The sequence below is a fragment of the Vidua macroura genome, chromosome 2 (assembly GCF_024509145.1).
Source record: "Vidua macroura isolate BioBank_ID:100142 chromosome 2, ASM2450914v1, whole genome shotgun sequence".
In the NCBI taxonomy this organism is placed as follows: Eukaryota; Metazoa; Chordata; class Aves; order Passeriformes; family Viduidae; genus Vidua; species Vidua macroura.
This window is the reverse complement of record NC_071572.1, coordinates 76,095,770-76,112,886: the sequence shown is the minus strand read 5'-3', so window position 1 is coordinate 76,112,886 and position 17,117 is coordinate 76,095,770. Positions and strand designations below refer to the sequence as shown.

The window sequence follows — 17,117 nt, the reverse complement described above, 5'->3', positions numbered from 1 at the left end:
GCTGTGGGAACAGCCCCAAGGTCTGAGATATGCTGAAGTTCTACAACACTTCTGTCTGTATAAAGAGGCAGAGCAGCAATGAACAAGTGTATTCACACTTTTCCAATTAAGAGTATTACATTTTTCCCTGTTTCATCAGGATTGTCCCAGTCTGGTTCAGATCTGGAACCCCTCTGTAGTACAGGGCTCGTGATCTTGGCTAAAAGCTGCCAGAGAACCCCCAGGGCAGGTACCTTCACTTCAAAGAATGCTGATCCAAATGTAGGCCACTTGAAGATAATCTTTAGAAAGGCAAGCTTGGCTTCTTCTCTTGTTTTTCCCGCGTGTTTGTTGTAGTATGCCACGATGGACTGCAACAGAGAACACAAGAGAGATGGAGGGTTTGCAGAACCTGGCACCAAGGATGTTTGTATGGAAGGAGCATCAATTCCACAATGATAGACTCATAGAAGAGTTTGGGTTGGAGGGACCTTTGAAAGGTCATTTAGTCCAATTCTCCTGCAGTGGATATGGCTGCCTTCCACTAGAGCAGCTTGCTCTGGGTCCTGTCCAACCTGACCTTGATGTTTGGTTCTAGCCTCTGTTCCAATAACTCTTCAAAAAAGTGCTCTTGTCACCAGAGGAGGGCCTGGAACCAAGGCAGATCCTTTTTAAATAAGCTGAGCTGGTGACTCCAGTAAAGAGATTATAAACTGTGATTGTCCAACTTATGCAGCAGAGACTGAGAGACCTTCCGCCCAGATATCCTGATATCAGATAGGAAACAGAAAGGATTTATCAGACTATTTCTTGACAGTGAGACACCTCTAATATTTTAAGGCTAAACCTGTTTTCGCACCTGTGCCACAGGTCTCCCTGTGTAAAGCAGGAAGAATTACCCCTTTACTCAGTGGTCTGCATTAAATGACAGACCACCTCTTCATGAGACCATCTCTTAGCCTGCTTCCATCTGGCTTTGCATCCACCAGTACAGCCACAGTCAGGACAAAGAAAACCCGGGGCAAAGCATGTACATGTGAACATGCATGTACAATCTCTCCTCTTAGTGGTGCCAGGGAAGCTGAAGTTCTGGTAAGGCTCCAGAAGGACCAGGTGTCACTGATTTTGGTAGTCCAACTTCAACACTGAATGTCAGACAAGTCACCTGAGAGACTGGGCTTCTCCCAGCCAGGCCTGGTGTATGAATCAAGCTGCTAGTTTACCCTTTTCCAGTCATCTGGAGAGAGCTGCCGGATGAGGTCCTGAGGCACCAACTCCTTCAGGAGTTTGGGGATGCTGGGGAAATAGGACTTGTCATCCTCAAACTTGACCCGGTAGATGAGAGCTGCCAGCTGCAGGACCTCTTCCCGTGAGCACTTGTGGTAGCCACGCAGGTATTTTGGTAACTCCTGCATGGAGGAAAGAAAACAGAAAGATAGAGAGGATGTCTGTGGACCTTCACCCTTAGATGTTAAATGGAGTTTGTGGAGATATCCAGCCCCTGGCTAAGAGGCTGTTCCCTGGGAACATCTGGAGATGGACAAGTCTTTGCAACCTACTCCTAATCCCTCCCAAGTCTCCACTGCTATTGCAGAGTCCCAGCGCACCTGGTAATAGTGGAAAATTGAGTCTGCCATCGAGTCTTTTCCAGGTGTTGTGTTGGTCCACAGTTTTTTCATGAAGAACACTTGATAGGTGAGGGAAGGCACTATACCTGTGCAAGTGAAGCAAATATAACAGCAATAGTGTGAGTATCAGCTGGCAATCAGTGTCTGCATCCAGCAGTGCCCATGTGCCATCACAGCCTGCAGGGACAGGGGCATTCACAAGGCCAACTGGGCTCTGACTTTGCAGAACAAACCACATCACTGCCATGCAAGGCTTGAATAAGTTGGAAAAAGTGTCTGGGTTCACTTGCACTACTGTACTTCATTGATAGTACCTGTGCCTAACACAGGACAGAGGAGTTGTACCCTGGAGGCACCTATGTCTTGCAGCCACTGATAAATTCAGCAGAGCTGCAGCCAGTTCCACTTTGGATGTGGTCAATGAGGTGAGATGAATCCCACCACTGAAACTTTCCTGCAGGCACTTCCTGGAGAGATGCCCTACAGCAGGTGCTTCTCACAGGGACCAGGACTAGCGTTGGAACAGAGGTTTTGCTGCTCCTGGATGGACCACCTCCCAGGTGATGTCCCCAGGGATGGTGCAGAGAGCACCACTCCCATCAGCATGGCCCAACAGATCACAGAATCACTGAGGCTGGAAAGGACCTCTAAGATTGAGTCCAACCATTAACCTAACACTGCCAGGAGCATCACTAAACCATGTCCCTAAGCACCACACCTACATTTTTTTGAACACTAGAGGACAGTGATTCCACAACTTCCGTGAACAGTCTGTTCCAATGCTTGTGGCAGACTGTGTGGTCAATCTGGTTTGAGAGGGCTGGAGGGCTGTAGGAAGGCTATGTGTGACCCATACTGGAAAAAAGTCATCATTACCATCTTTTGCTGGTTTTGCTTTCTTTATCCAGTCTGTCAGGTGTCTCACAAAGTCAAAGAAGAAATCTCCCTCTGGCACACTGATGACCTGGGGGACACAGCACGTAGTCACGAAGGCTGTCATACAATAGGATCACAGAATATCCTCAGTTGGAAGGGACCCAGAAAGATCATCAGAGTCCATGTTCTGGCATAGGGTATCTTTAAGAATCACACCATGTGCCTGAGAACATTGTACAAATACTCCTTGAACTCTGTCAGGCTTGGTGCCATGACCACCTCCCTGGGGAGCTTGGTCCAGTGCCAAACCACCCTTTGTGTGAAGAACCTTTTCCTAGTATCCAACCTAAATGTCCCCTGACACAGCTTCATGCCATTCCCTTGAGTCCCATCACTGATCACCCCAGAGAAGAGATCAGTGTCTTCCCCTTCTCTTCCCCTCATGAGGAAGTTGCACACTGCAATGAAGTCTCCTCTCAGTCTCCTCTTCTCCAGGCTGAACAAGGCAAGTGATCTCAGCTGCTCCTCACACGCCTTCCCCTCAAGGACCTTCACCATTGTAGTAGCTCTCTCAAACAGCTTTATTTCCTCCTTATATTGTGGTGCGCCAAAAAAGTGGCAAGACTCCACAGGCAGGGTTGGCCACTGCCCACCCCATCTCCTGTACTTGTTGCTCACTGATTTGTACTTCTTACACTGATGTGTTATAAACTGCTGATGTGAGAAAACCAATGCCAGCACCTTGCTTCAGGCTCTGTCTCTAATTTCACCCATTACTCCTTATTGCAACTTGTTTCACCACAACCCTTCCTTTCCCTTCCTGATGACTATCTCCATAGATTTCTCACAGTTGCCAGAGGCAGCTGTAAGCTGCACATTTTTCTTACTTAGTCCTTTCTTATAAACCCAACTCAGCAACAGGCTAGGAGAGCTTTGCCTGTCTGTGCTTTAAATCCTTTGGGGTGACAGCTGTAAGTCAGGGCTGTGGAACTGCAAACCTCATCTGTATCAGGTCAGATCTGACTTAGAAATGCCACACAGCTTGTAGAGAAATGTTTCTCACTACATGGCTGTGGCTCCACCAATGTGTACCTATTGGCAAGCAGGTTGTCCTGGGTACCTCAGGGCTACCTCAGCCTCTGGGTAGGTCACTCACCTTGTCGGAGATTTTGACGAAGAGGCTGAAGCCCTCAGAGGACTTCAGGAGCAGCCTGTTGGAGATGTTCTGGCAGAAGTCCTTGGCTTTTGTGCTGGATTCCACCTCAAATGCCTATGAAGAGAGGAAGATCATTACTGCTATCTAAGGGTTAATTTCCACTTTTTGCTGTCTGAGGAGCTCCAGGTGCACATGCACAGAGGAATTTAGATGCCCACCACCAGTGAAATCAGTGACACAGTGGACTGGGGCTCTGGGCATTGGAAGGGATGTCTGCAGAAGCTCTGCCATGCTACTGCTGTAGCATTCTGCTTTGCGACACTGTATCTATATCCTGTGCTGGCCTATCCAGAGCTCTCCAGGCGATGCAAGAGATTTTTCTGATCTAACAGTGAAGTGTCAGAACTATTTGCTTGAGGGAAGAGGGGTGGGAAAGACAGAGTGAAAGACCTCCAGGCTGATTTGTCCCAACTGTCTCTCCAGTGATGACGAGGTAGTCAGATGCCTGGCTTAGACCAGGTCTAAGCCAGATGCCTGGTTTCTAGATAGCTCAATAGAGGGGAAAATTATTCTAGTTTTATGGATATCTAAAGCATGGGATGTTTAAAGTCTGTCCCATTTGTATGCACATCCCAATTCTGGTTTTGCCTTTTGAGCTGTGCTCAGCATTTACATTGCCTTAGTTTTTCTCTGCCCACTGAATGAGATTCAGCTCATAGCAGTTTAAAGAACTTAAGCTTCTGACCACCACATGCACAACTGAACCACCAAACTACCAGGACCCACGTTCCACATCCCATGAGAGTCTGATCTGGGGTTCAGTGCTGCTAATGCTCAGCACCACATCAGTGCAGATGCATGTTGTACTGAAATTATGCTACTCTGCCAGTCCATCTGGTGATTTCCATGGCCAAATGGATCACAGCAAACCCATCCAAGTGTAGAAGTCCCCACTGCCTCCTTCTACTGGCTCTCACACAGATGCATGTGTATGAAGTAGTGTCATGCTCATTGCTGGTCATGTAGAAAAAAACACTCAAAGTGATGAGAAACCCCAAGAGTTCTCTCTACAGATAAACAAGGGCACTTCCAGCTGCTGCAGAGGAATCATCCTTTTCCTTCCATGGGTGTGGACAGTTTTACAAATAAACCCACTTGGAAATAGAGAAATTTAGTTGTACCCAAGGGTATGAGGGAAGAGAGAGATGTGAGCCTCACAGGAAGACTGATAGTAAGTGAAACAGCAGTATCTGCAAGGACATGCCTATCTGCTCTGGCATCAATATGACTAGCTGCCTTACGAGCATGTAAGATGCTTAGTGAGAGAGCTTCCTGAGTGCAGGTTTAATTTCTGTGTCATCTCAGGTCAGAAGGGGTAATTTCAGTCACTTACTTGCCAGTCCTGCAGTAGTCTGCCCATTTCCCACGGGGGCCCACCATGGTACCCCTTTAGGTATCATTGGGTGGACAATATCTGTTGGTTTAAGCTCCAAATAACTGAGAGGCAAGGGCTGTGAGCTACTGTGAGTGAATAGATGAGCCCATCCAGTTTCCCTCTTTCTGCAGTCATACCATAAAGCCTCTATAAAGCCTCTATAAAGCCTCTAATGAACACCAGCAAAGCACCCATATATTGAAAAACACACCTCGCAACAAATCTGAGTAGACAAGGATGGATTTTCCTTGTTACTCTTTGGCCCAGAGGCTTCTGGAAAGGCTGAGCTTTTCTGAATCAGAACCAATATTAGCTTCTTCTGAGATTTTAATAAGAAAATTGACAACCATCCTGACAGAAAAGAATTTCCTTCTCTCCCATTTACCTCATCGGTGTCATCAGGGAAGTAAACCTTGTGGAAAATTTGGGTCGTTTTGTGTTGAATGGCTTCCACTTCTACCAGATGGGGTGGGTATTTTCTGGATCCATTCCTGCAAAAAAAGGAGGTGGCAGGTGTCACAGCATCATCGTAGCAAGCATCCTTTGTTTGAATAGTCCCTTTTTAATGCATATTCTTTTTGAGTAACTTCAGCTGCTTTCTTAATATTAACACTATCTTTCCTCCAAGAAAGAAGAGAGTGTCTTAAATGGACCTGGATGAAGTTGATTAATTTTTATTTTTCTGCACTGCTTATCAGCAACCCAATGTCTCTTTCAGTCAGTTTGGTGGAATAGAGAGAGAGGCTGTGAGCTTTCACTGTGACCCTAGTCACCAAAATATCTCCCAGTTGTATTTTTTCACACATATCTGGATGTTGTGGTACAATCAGGACTAGGTCTTCCAGTGCCATACCTCAAGGCTTTCTGGAGTCTCTGGATGCAGTCTGCTGCCAAGGGGTGATGTTTCCGGGATTGCAGGAACCTCTGGACATGGGGCAGGAGGATGTTACTCGGAGGGAAAAGGCCTGTACACAACCACAACAGCTCCCAGCCTTTCTCTTCACTGTATCTGCACAAGAAGAGACCCAGGAGGAAAAAAAAAAATCACTTGTGGCACGGACACTTCAGATCTGCTTTGCCCAACACAGTCTAGTGCATTTGGGTCAAGGGGAATGAACAGCTCTTACTTGATGTGGTTGTCTGTGAGCTGCTTGAGGGTCTGGCAGTAGATCTCATCCTTTAGGGGTTCAGCTTTCAAGGCACCTTCAAATATTTGGTCTGTCAACTCATTGACTGAGCGGGTCCTTTTGGATGGGTAGTCACCCATATATTTTAGCACAGGTGGGAGGTAGGGGTCAAGGATGAGCTAACTGGGACATTTGGTGAAGGCCCTCTGCTGCTGATATTGTTAAAGACATCCTAACATGACTACAGAAGTGACTGCAAAGGGATATTCAGGCATCAAATGCTGTCTCCAAGGCCATGTGGACTCATTAGGGCTGTGCCATCCACAGCAGGTGCACTTGGCAGAGTCAGCTGAAACGAGACAGAACAGTGCTAGTGTGTGTGGACCAGCAGGACTCAATAACTGGTCCCCAGGTCCTCACTGATTAAGAAGTAGACACACCTCAGATTTCAAGGATGCTTAAGGTACAGATTTGTGGCACAGACCCATTTCCAAGCCTGTGCCATGGTCCCACAGCCCTTAAGAGGGACCACAAACCTTTCTTTGGGTTTTGCTTAGGACCCTAAAGAGCGTGTTCAGCCCTTTGCCTGACAGACCTCTTGCCCAAGGGGACTCCCAAGCAGAAGAAGGATATCAATAAAGGCCATACAGGCTTCTTGGGACAGCTCCTCGCTGCCCAGGATCTTCTTCAGCAGTGGCTGTTTGATGGGCTCGCGGGTGTAACACCACAGCTTGTCCTTTCCACGGCTCTTGGTGATCATGACCCTGCTGAGGGTGTGCTTTGGAGGTGGTCTGGTGGCATAGGCAAAGCAAGAGGTGGAGAGATTACAGGGATAATAGGAACAGCTTATGGCCAGTGTTTCACCTAGGATGGCTGCTCACAGCACTTGGCTAATGAACTCTTACATCAAAAGGGACATCACAATTTAGCAAGTATCCAGCTCCAGTTCTGCTCAAAGAGAACCACTTGTACTCTCCTGTGGCTTAGAAGAGTCTCTTATAGATCCTACCCCAGTAAAGACACCACAATCACCTGGTCAGGGCGGCCACGCTGAAATAATATCACCTAGCAGTATAAGCCCAACAAGGCAAAGACATCTCAGAGGATTTGATCTGTTTGGATTGCCAGCCCATCCAAACAGAAGTGGGAGCTTTGGTCAGCTGCATTCAGCAGTGGTGCACATTTAAATTTTTGGAGCTGAGATGAAAATACCTATATAGCCTAAGAATATCCTCCCACATAATATTAAATTTCAAATTGCTACACCTCTGCTGAGAAGAAATCCTTTATAAAACTTTGTCTGTAGAAAACCTGCAGCTCAAATGCCATGACGTAAACTAGAGGCTGCAGTTTTACAAAGTCACACAATGGGGTATTCAGAGTCTTGTCCAGTAGCAAAATTTTCCTGATTCCCAAGCTACCTGCAGATGGACTCCTATAATTTTTGAGAATGGTTTAAAAAAATCACCTAAAATAATCGTAGGAAAATTCCTCCAAGGTGTATGGCTTTACTCTTTCTTCACTGTCTGAAACTGCCATCTGAGAGGTTCTGATAACATCTTGTCGTTGGTCAGGGGTCATTGTGACCAGGGCCTGTGGGATGAAAAGCTCTCTGTTACCTGGTATATTTGAAATAAAATATATCTGATGTATTCAAAGAGAGGAAGCAGATACAAAACAAGAACAGTGAAAATGAGAATAATCCATCAATTCCCATTAACAGTCAGTTAGAACTGTGCAGTTGCCATTTCTCTGTGCTATTCTCAGTCACTGATGCAAGGAATAACATGCATTTCCATAGTGTGGATCACTTCCTAAGGAAGATAATGTGCTCTGGAACCTACAGCTCCACATGTGAATGTAGCAATTCCCTTCAACCACAAATACACCTTTAAGCAATCAGGCCAGTTGGAAGGATTTAGCACAATACATGGATATTCCAAGTCACAAGTTTGTGGTGCCCTGAGTGCTGAGATCAGAAGAAAGGCAGAAATCACTTCTGCCTTGGACAACTTGCCACCTCTCTCATCCACTTTGTTTTCTGCCTTACATTTAGGGAGACTCTGGCCAGATCTAAGCACTCCACGAAGGCTTTGACCTCCATGGGCATTGTACCAAGTAGTGTAATTCCATAAGCCTGCTTACCACGATCTCCAATGGAGGCATGGTGACGGTAGGCAAGACATAGACGGAATCAGTTGGGAAATCCCCTCTCTGCTTGGTCCGTTCATTGAACCCATTAGCCCACCCCGAGTTCATCACTTGTTCTCCTGTGTCCTGGTCCAGAACTATCAGGTCTCCTTTAAGGAAGCTGAGGAACCCAGATTCTTCTCCCACTGCAAAAAAAAAAACAAACCAAAAAAACCAAAAACAAAACAAAACAAAAAAAAAAACATTGGTTAGAACTGGATTTTTTTTCCACATTCCTCAGGAATATTAAATCTATCTATCTATCTCTTGGTTTACCACTGAGCTGGGCTATTTACTTGCCTGGATTTGGGTTGTCTTGGAGGGTGACCACATACTTGGATCGTTTCCTTAGTCCTTCAAGGAAGGTCACCACCAGGTCCCGGATATCCTCTGCATTGTTGGAGGTGAAAGTGTATTCATCACCTTTAATGGTGGCCAGGGTGAAACTCTGCCCTTGCAGCTTTCCTCCTCTGGGATATATTTTTATAGGAGACATAAACATGAAACATAATGACATCCAGAGGCAAAGCCTGGAAAAAGACTGATCTATGGTGAGATTGCCAGCCAAGCCTATTCCTCCTTACCTGCTGCTTGACACAGCTGTGATCTCTGGGAAAGAGAGCTCTAAGAGAACCTGCTCCTGTTCATCCACAAAGTACACCCCTGTCCAGTTGACAGCTACAATCACGTCATTTTTAGGCAGGCTTGGCCCTGGGTTGAAGACAAAACATTCAATCAGCTCATGAAGGGTCTTAGGATACAGAAAATGTTTCAAAGGAGGATGCAATGATCAAAAAGCTCTGTGTTTTTTTAAGGGAGAGAAATAGTGGCATATCCATTGCCTGAGCCATTGCTAATCAGGATGCAACAAAAAATAATGCCTCCAAAAAGGACCAGCTAGATGGTCCCCTTCTTGTCTGGGGAATCCCCATCTCTCATTCCTTTTGCTTTAGAGCATCTTGTGCTCTGGGGATGTGCTCTACTGACTCACCTGAGAATTTGAAGGCTTCATAAAACCGAGAAAACAGCAAAGGCCACTTGAAACGTGCAAAGTCCACTACTTCTTCCTTGACCTTTTTTGGGTCTGCCCTCTTCTGAGTATAAATTCCCTACAGAAAAAGCAAACCACAACCAACATGAAGCAAAACACAGTTATATCCTGGAAGAGAGCAAGGAAAATCAATCCATGTAACCTGAAGATCTTGGAACAAATATTAATGGAGGTCTCAGTGTGGCTAAGGGCCAAACTACTACAGGAAGAAGTGACAGTTTGGTCAAAGTCCTGGCCTTCAGTTCCCACTTTATGGAATAATCTGACTTGGAGAAGGCTGGGTAACCATCTGGAGTGACCAGTCTCAGTGAGGTTCCTCTCAGCTGACTGTGGGTTTCCCTAATTAAGTGTTTACTTTTCAGCTTGACATTCCTTTAGCTGGGAGCAGACAGTCATCCCTTAAGCCCCTTATTTAGGGCAACCTTAGACACCTGACACTTCTGTACAAAGCTGACAGGTTGACTGGGGATGTGCAAGATCCAAGTGACTCCCTGTGTCTCCACTGACAGTTAAGTTGAGGTGAGACTCCTAATACACATGGAGATGTTTATATAGTAGGGATCCTAATCTGAAGCTGGCTCCTGATGTTAAATGAATGCCCATCCTCATGCCAGGAACATCACCTCTCATGAATGGTCATGAGTACTGGGTAATGAGTTATGGGAAGTGTTGTCCTGTGAGAGTGTCACAAATGTTCTAATTGAAGCCAGGGAGGTTTTATACAACATAAAGCACAATAAAGCCCTGACATCACCCAGAGATATGAACCACCTCTGTAATACAACTGGTAACACCACAATCTCATGTAACAGGAATGCCAGCCCAGAGATGGTGTTTTGCATCTCACAGTAAATCTTTGTAGGATGTCTTCTGTCAGATCTTGCATAAAAACCAGTGGTAAAGCTGAATATGGTTAGTACAAGTCCTGCCCTTTCTCACAGTTTTAGCTTCAGGCCAGGCTAAGAGCTGAGCTATGATGTCTGACACACGTTTAAAAGGCACATGAAGCTATTGAAGCATGATGTGGTCCTCGACAGGTGATCTATTGTCCCCACCTTTTTATGTGCAGCTATAATGAGCTGAGCCCATTTTTCCACTGTTTTTGAAGCTGTGATCTCTCTGTCCGGAATGTAGGATGGAATTAGATTTAGCAGCCTTTCCAGTACCATCTCTGACCCATAGTCCACGTAGTACTGCTGGGAAGACAGTTCTGCCAGATCTTCCTCCTGTGGGAGCCAAACAAACCAAGTTAATGCTGCCACCAAGTCATCACAACATCCATCCTCCACCACTCAAGGAGCCTGTTGTGGAGGCTGGGTGTACTACAGAATTGTGTGAGCATGCTTCTTTTTGGCAGAACTTCACCTTTTGCAACTTTTTGCACATCTAAAGTTCAGGACATTGACCACTAAAAGCTATGATTAAGCCTTCCTTAACCTGTTCATTGTTAAGAGTGCTTATGCAGCACATGGAAGCGTCCAAGCCCAGTCAAGAGGATCTGATTGCTGTAGCTCCTGTTTTCCATGTGAATACCATAATGCCCAAGCTAATGGGCGTCCAGGGAGGAATATTTATCATCCCCTTTGTTGTAACCTATTTCACCATCTCAAAGATAGTTGTTGGACCAGACTGGGAGCTGCTGAGGTCACATACCTTGTCACACCGGTACTCCCCAAACTTCACCCCTCGCACAATCTGTTGGTAGATGAGATTGGTGGCCACGTTGTCCTCACTGGGGTTGTGCCAGGGAGTGAAGATCTCCTTCCGGAAGAAGAGCCGCCACGGTGCGTTGCGCTCCTGCGCTCCCTGCTCTTTGGCATACTGCTCGCACTGGGACACAGCATCCATCACGTGGTCATTGCCACTCCCCAGCGAGGACACCTAGGCACAGCAGAGAGAAATGTGGCATTCACCTGACCAAATGCAGACCTTTTAAGGTAGAGAGATCTATTTTTGAGTCACTCAGACTACCTTTATAATCAAAATAATCAAAACAATCAATGGTTCTATGTCATCTAGCCAGCCAAATCCTGCAGCATGACTGGGTGAGCCATTCCATCTTGAGCTCCAGCTTCCCATCTAGACTGAAAGGAGATTCAGCAAAGCCAGTGGTCCCATTTTAAACTATTGTTGATTCATACTGTCCTAGGGTGGCTGTATGATGCCTTTATCCCCAATCGTCTGCCCTGTTTATGTTGAAGTCTTGTTCCAAGAGTGAAAGGAGGAGGGAAGAAGCTCAGGGTTTGTTTTCAAAAAACTCACTCCCTCCTCCACATTCCTGCTCCGGGACGGTGTTGTCTGCAGACGGACGGACAGCGAGACAGAGCTCTCCTTTGCTTTTTCTAGTTAGTTTTAGCTAGCTGAGGCAGAGAAGTTCCCTGGACTGTGGTTTTTTTTCCCTTTCTCTGGATCTGCTCTGGACTGAACACCAGAAGAGCATCAGCAGCTCACACCTGTGGCCCAGCGGGCCGGGCATTGCCAGCGCCGGAAGGACTGGTCAGAGACTGAGTGAGCTGAGCTGCAGCCCGGGGGGGGGGGATTTGCTCTGAATGTGTCTCTCTTGGAGTGGCAAGAAGTCTTATTGTTTAATATTGTCTAAGTTCTCTTGTATAATAAACAGGTTTTTTCCACTTTTTTCCTCCAGAGGTATTTTCTCCCGAACTGGCTGGGGGGAGGGGCCAATTGAATCTGCTTTCCTAAAGGAACCCTTTTGTGGGGGGGGAGGGGAATTCTTTCCCCAGACTTGCCCTGAACCAGGACAATACTGTGCTTTGAAATGCACTGTTTCAAAGTCATGGGCTTAAATCCAATCTAGCTAAGCATCAGAAAAACCCAGAATAAAAAAGCCTGTCCTGTTACAGAAATTTACCTGTCTTCTTACTGGGGTCTGCCATGAAGCCCCCAAAGCACTATATCTCTTCAGACTTAGCATCCTATGCTGAATGTCTCCTCAAAAAAAATGAAGACGACAGAGTATAAACCATTTTCTTCCCCACCTAGAGGCAGAGGTGGCCACATCAGTAGATGAGAATATACTTCATCCTCTTGTACAGCAGCTATTGGAATACTTGAGTTTCATTGACTTGCAGCTGTTGTTTCATCTGATGAAGCTTTACCCCCCTCATTTATGCTCACCTTTATTTTAACATAATTTCTGAGAAATATATATTTTTTTAGGTCAAATAAAGCAAGTTAAATGCCAATGCAGGCATGGCAGCTTGGATTTTAACTAATTTTGGAAGCTTAATTTCAAATGTTAGCTTTCCAATTAAATTTAATTGGCTCCCTTGCATAAAAATCCAGGTAGGATGTTTTACTGGAAATTCATCTCTAATAAGCTCAACTAAGAGTAAGAGAATAGCATCACATAAGTATGTAGGAGAAAAGGAATTTCTGAAGGTTTCTGGTCCATTACATTGGTCAGAAAAGGTGAATCTTTGAATAGATTTCTCTGTGTATTTTCCTGTTGAATTCTTAATATATCCAAGGAGAGAGATTTTCCTACAACCCAGCTGCAGAGTTTGACTACTCTTTTTGTGAAAATCATGCTGACACTTGCACTGTAGTGCAAGTCCCTCTGCCTTCTGGAAGTTATGTGACAGCAAGGAGAACCTCCCCCTTCTTTCCCAGAACTATTCAGGAACAGAACTTAAGATATACCTTGTCAAAAAGTGCAATGTAGAGCGAAAAGCCAAATCGGTCCTTCAGGCTGATTTTGTCAGCCAAAGAATTACAGAGCTCTTTAGCAGTTGTTGCAGAGTCTGTCAACAGTGTCTTTGTTGTCCCATCCATAAATGTGACAGGCAGCATGATTGGTTTCTTGGACTTGGTCGCCTAAAGGATTAAAGTCAAACTTTATAACGTTACGTGTATTTCAATACTATTTACCTGCATACTCTTGCACCCCACTCTGGTAACTACTTACTAATTCCTGATCCCACTGACTGGCTGCTTTTCAGTGCTACCACACCATATTTATCAAGAGAATAATGCACAGTCAGCCACAGGAAGTACTTGGAAGTCACAGATATTTTATTTAATACATTCAGTCATCAAGGTGCCTAATCCAGAACAGAAAAGGAGGCTTGGGAATGCTCATAGACACTGGAGCACAGCTGTATATGCTTGCAAACCAGTTTAGAAAATGAGCAATTTTTACAGAAACTGCCTGTTCCAGCTATAATTATCCCCAAATAAGTCCCAGGGACCACTCATGGGAGGTAGTTTGCCTGCAGCCATCTTCATCTGGAAGATAGTTTTCTGAACACACAAGGGCTTGCTCTGTGCCAGCTGACCTCAATGCCAACAGTGCAATTTTAATTTACAAATACTGATGCAGCCAAAAGGACTGATCTTCAACATATTCTGGAGCAAATCCAGGATGTACGGGGAGTGCAGTATGTTGGAATTATCTGAAAAATGTTGACAGAAATCGGCATTTTGTTATCCCGCATTCAATCCTGACAGAGATGTGGCCCTTGAAACGCTTAAACCCTAAGCCCCAGTTCCCTGGGGAAGACACAGAAGGGCTCATACCTGCAGCTCCAGCCAGCTGGGTGGCTGTGTCCTTGTCCCATTGGCAAACGTTCGCCTCAGCCTCTCTTCACAGTAGGGAGCATAACCTGGGGGGCCTCCATTGATAAAGTTCCTTAAATACTGTTGGCATCAGGGAACACATTGTTTAGATCTTTGGCTTAGAGGCCAAACATTTGCAAAAAATAAGGTTTTATTGGAGAAAAGCCCTCTGTGACTAATGACAGTGATTCCACTCAGGCTCGGATGTTCCTACATCACATCACTGGAAGCTGAGAGACAGTAGGACAGTCTGCACCCCTGCCTTGTTCTTCTATTGTGCATTTCTGGCCTCAGAGGAGATAAGATACCAGACTAGATAGACCTTTGATTGAAGCCAGAGCAGCAGCTTTTCTGTTCCTGCTATTGCTGTCAGTGATTTCTACCTTTGTATTTTAAAGATGTGCTATAAAATGCTATTGAGTGTTGGCAAAAAGATGGGAGTAAGTAATGATTCAGGGGGATTGTAAGTGAATACTACTCAGAACATTTAACTGACAGCACAAAAGATCTTTCACAGTGACATTAAACACATATCTCCTTAGTCAAATTTCAAATAGTATTTTGGCCTAAACCAGAATTTGAAGCACTTCAGTGTATGTTAAAAATATAACCACATTATTGTAGAGAAAATTAAATCCAGTGATTTCCACAATATGAAAGATAACACACTTTAAAATATTGCACAAACATTTTGGCCAAAATGTTGGCTAAGACTAATAAATCTGTAAACCAAATTTTTTTCTGAGAGACTTTGTAGAAAGATAGAGTTCTCTGAACAATAAGGCACAGCTATTCCTTCACAAACACAGACTGCTTTATAAAGAACACGGCTAGAGAGACAGATATCTCTGTTAATCCTAACTTACAGAGACACTATGAAGTACCTACGTAACACAGCCAGGTTATAGGGATGAGATCTGCTGCAAATGATCAATGGTCAGTTGATCATTTGGATTGGTAAGTGGTCAATGCAATGTCAAAGTGTAGTTTTAATTATGCTGTTGTTAATAATGAACTATGCAATTACATATTTTTTCACATTCCTACTTCCTTGTGACTGAACCTTCCCACCTAGACCCACTGTTGGTTGAAAGAAAGGTGCAAAGAACAGGAGTGCTAATGTACCTTGGCCCATGTTTAACACATGATACGATAAAGGTGTCTAATGGGATCCAAAGCATAACTTGAATATTTGGAAGCTGGAATACATATTGAAGACCTGCCTCATTATCAGTGAAAACCTTCTCAAAATGTTCAGTTCTAATTGATACTTTTGAATGACAGAATCATAGAAGGAAATGGATGCCATCCAGAGGGACTTGGACATGCCTAAGATTTGGATCTGCGTGAACCACATGAAGTTCAACAAGGACAAGAGCAATTTCCTGCACCTGGGCTGGGGCAATCCCAAACACAAATGCAGGCTGGGCAGAGAATGGATTGAGACTAATCCTGGGGAGAAGGACTTGAGAATATCCATGAACAAGAAGTTCAACATGACCCATCAGTGAGCACTCACAGCTCAGAAAGCCAAACATGTCCTGGGCTGCATAACTAGCAGTGGGGGCAGCTGGGCGAGGGAGGAGATTCTGCCCCCCTGCTCTGACCTAACCAGATCCCACCTGGAGTGCTGCATCCAGCTCTGGGGCCCCCAACACAAGAATGATGTTGAGCTGTTGGAGCAAGTCTAGAGGAGGCCGCTAAGATGTTCAGAGGGTTGGAGCACCTCTGCTATAGAGATAGCTTGAGAGAGTTGGGGTTGCTCAGCCTGGAGAAGAGAAGGCTCCAGGGAGACTTTAAAGCACCTTCCAGAACTTAGAGGGGCTGCAAGAGAGCTGGAGAGGGACTTTTGATAAGGGCATGGAATGACAGGACAAGGGAAAGTTGCTTTAAACTGAAAGAGGGCAGGTTTAGTTTGGGCATAAGGAAGAAAATATTTCCTACTAGGTGGAACAGGTTACCCAGAAAAATTGTGTCTGCCTCATCCCTGGCCAGGCTGAATGGAACTCTGAGCAATCTGGTCTAGTGGAAGGAATGCCCTCCTGGCAGCAGGGTTGAACTAGATGACTTATAAAGATCCCTTCCAACCCAAACCATTCTATGCCTCTGTGATTCTATGATCCAGTGGCTGTATGATTCTATGTCTGAGTCTCCAGAACTACTTATAAATTATTTCTGACAAGTGCTTCACTATCCTAAAGTAATCTTCTATTATTAAAGATTTAAACTAACACAACTTCCTGTGCCATACTTCTCAGATCTCATTTCCACACATAATTTAATTTTCTGTGACTTTGCCAGTGATTTATCTTCTTTATTAGATTTCACACTGACAAGGCCTGGGGATGAAGGAGGCATTTCTATTCTTGGCTTCAGCTCTTTCAGTGCTGAACACCCAGTACCTAATCTGGTATCTATGGAAATTAATGGAACATCTTTATTTCCAGTCAGGCACTGCAACAAATTGTCCAGGGAAGTGGTGGAATCATCATCCCTGGAAGTGTTAAAAAAATGCAGATATGGCACCTGTGGACATACTTTAGTGGTAGGCTTGGCAGTGGTTGGACTTGATCTTAGACATCTTTTCCAACCCAAACAATTCCACGACTCCATAACTCATTTGGAAAGCAGACTGCTCAAATCTAGGCAAAAGAACTTTGCTCAGTAAATAAAAAATCCTTAAGAACAACCTGATTTTCAAAAGCGTCAGCCTCTTGGCATCTCCCACTGACTTCAGTCCTGCTGATCCACAGTGCTGCTGAAGATGGGTTGCATGTCATCTCATGTGGCTGTTTGGAGTTGGATGTTTTCAATATGACACATGATGGGGAACATAGCATCATTCAAAGAGCACCTTTGCAAATGCACTTCCACATAAATGAAATCCTTCCCTTTCTATGTGCATTTTTTTAGTATAAATTTATATTTGTATAATCGGCTGTGCTCTATTCCTTGCCAGTTTTGGTAGAATAAGTGCCTGAGGTCATACTGTCAAAGCCAGTAAATGTGGAATGTACAGACCTTTGCATATAAGAAACAGAGGAGAAATGTGGGGTATTCTGGTTGTGTAAATTCCACTTGCAGCTTCCCACAAACAAAT

The 17,117-nt window shown here is 44.9% G+C and overlaps 1 protein-coding gene across 6 annotated transcripts in view; it reads right to left on the bottom strand.

The window, feature by feature from the left end:
• Window positions 1–17,117, bottom strand: part of MYO7A (myosin VIIA) — a 58,431-nt gene that overhangs the window by 2,065 nt on the left and 39,249 nt on the right. For 3 of the 6 annotated variants that reach the window (XM_053970133.1, XM_053970132.1, XM_053970134.1), the window contains exons 29-46: window positions 13,979–14,098; window positions 13,103–13,276; window positions 11,096–11,323; window positions 10,498–10,668; window positions 9,383–9,500; window positions 8,976–9,102; window positions 8,692–8,861; window positions 8,347–8,537; window positions 7,670–7,794; window positions 6,835–6,992; window positions 6,202–6,355; window positions 5,928–6,083; window positions 5,460–5,565; window positions 3,640–3,753; window positions 2,484–2,571; window positions 1,587–1,693; window positions 1,203–1,388; window positions 234–350 (exon numbers count right to left, since the gene is read on the bottom strand). In XM_053970133.1, the coding sequence (XP_053826108.1) occupies window positions 234–350; window positions 1,203–1,388; window positions 1,587–1,693; window positions 2,484–2,571; window positions 3,640–3,753; window positions 5,460–5,565; window positions 5,928–6,083; window positions 6,202–6,355; window positions 6,835–6,992; window positions 7,670–7,794; window positions 8,347–8,537; window positions 8,692–8,861; window positions 8,976–9,102; window positions 9,383–9,500; window positions 10,498–10,668; window positions 11,096–11,323; window positions 13,103–13,276; window positions 13,979–14,098 (2,610 nt within the window). Of the gene's footprint in view, window positions 1–233; window positions 351–1,202; window positions 1,389–1,586; window positions 1,694–2,483; window positions 2,572–3,639; window positions 3,754–5,459; window positions 5,566–5,927; window positions 6,084–6,201; window positions 6,356–6,834; window positions 6,993–7,669; window positions 7,795–8,346; window positions 8,538–8,691; window positions 8,922–8,975; window positions 9,103–9,382; window positions 9,501–10,497; window positions 10,669–11,095; window positions 11,324–13,102; window positions 13,277–13,978; window positions 14,099–17,117 lie in introns of all 6 variants that reach the window. The other 3 variants (XM_053970135.1, XM_053970137.1, XM_053970136.1) reach the window with 3 other exon arrangements.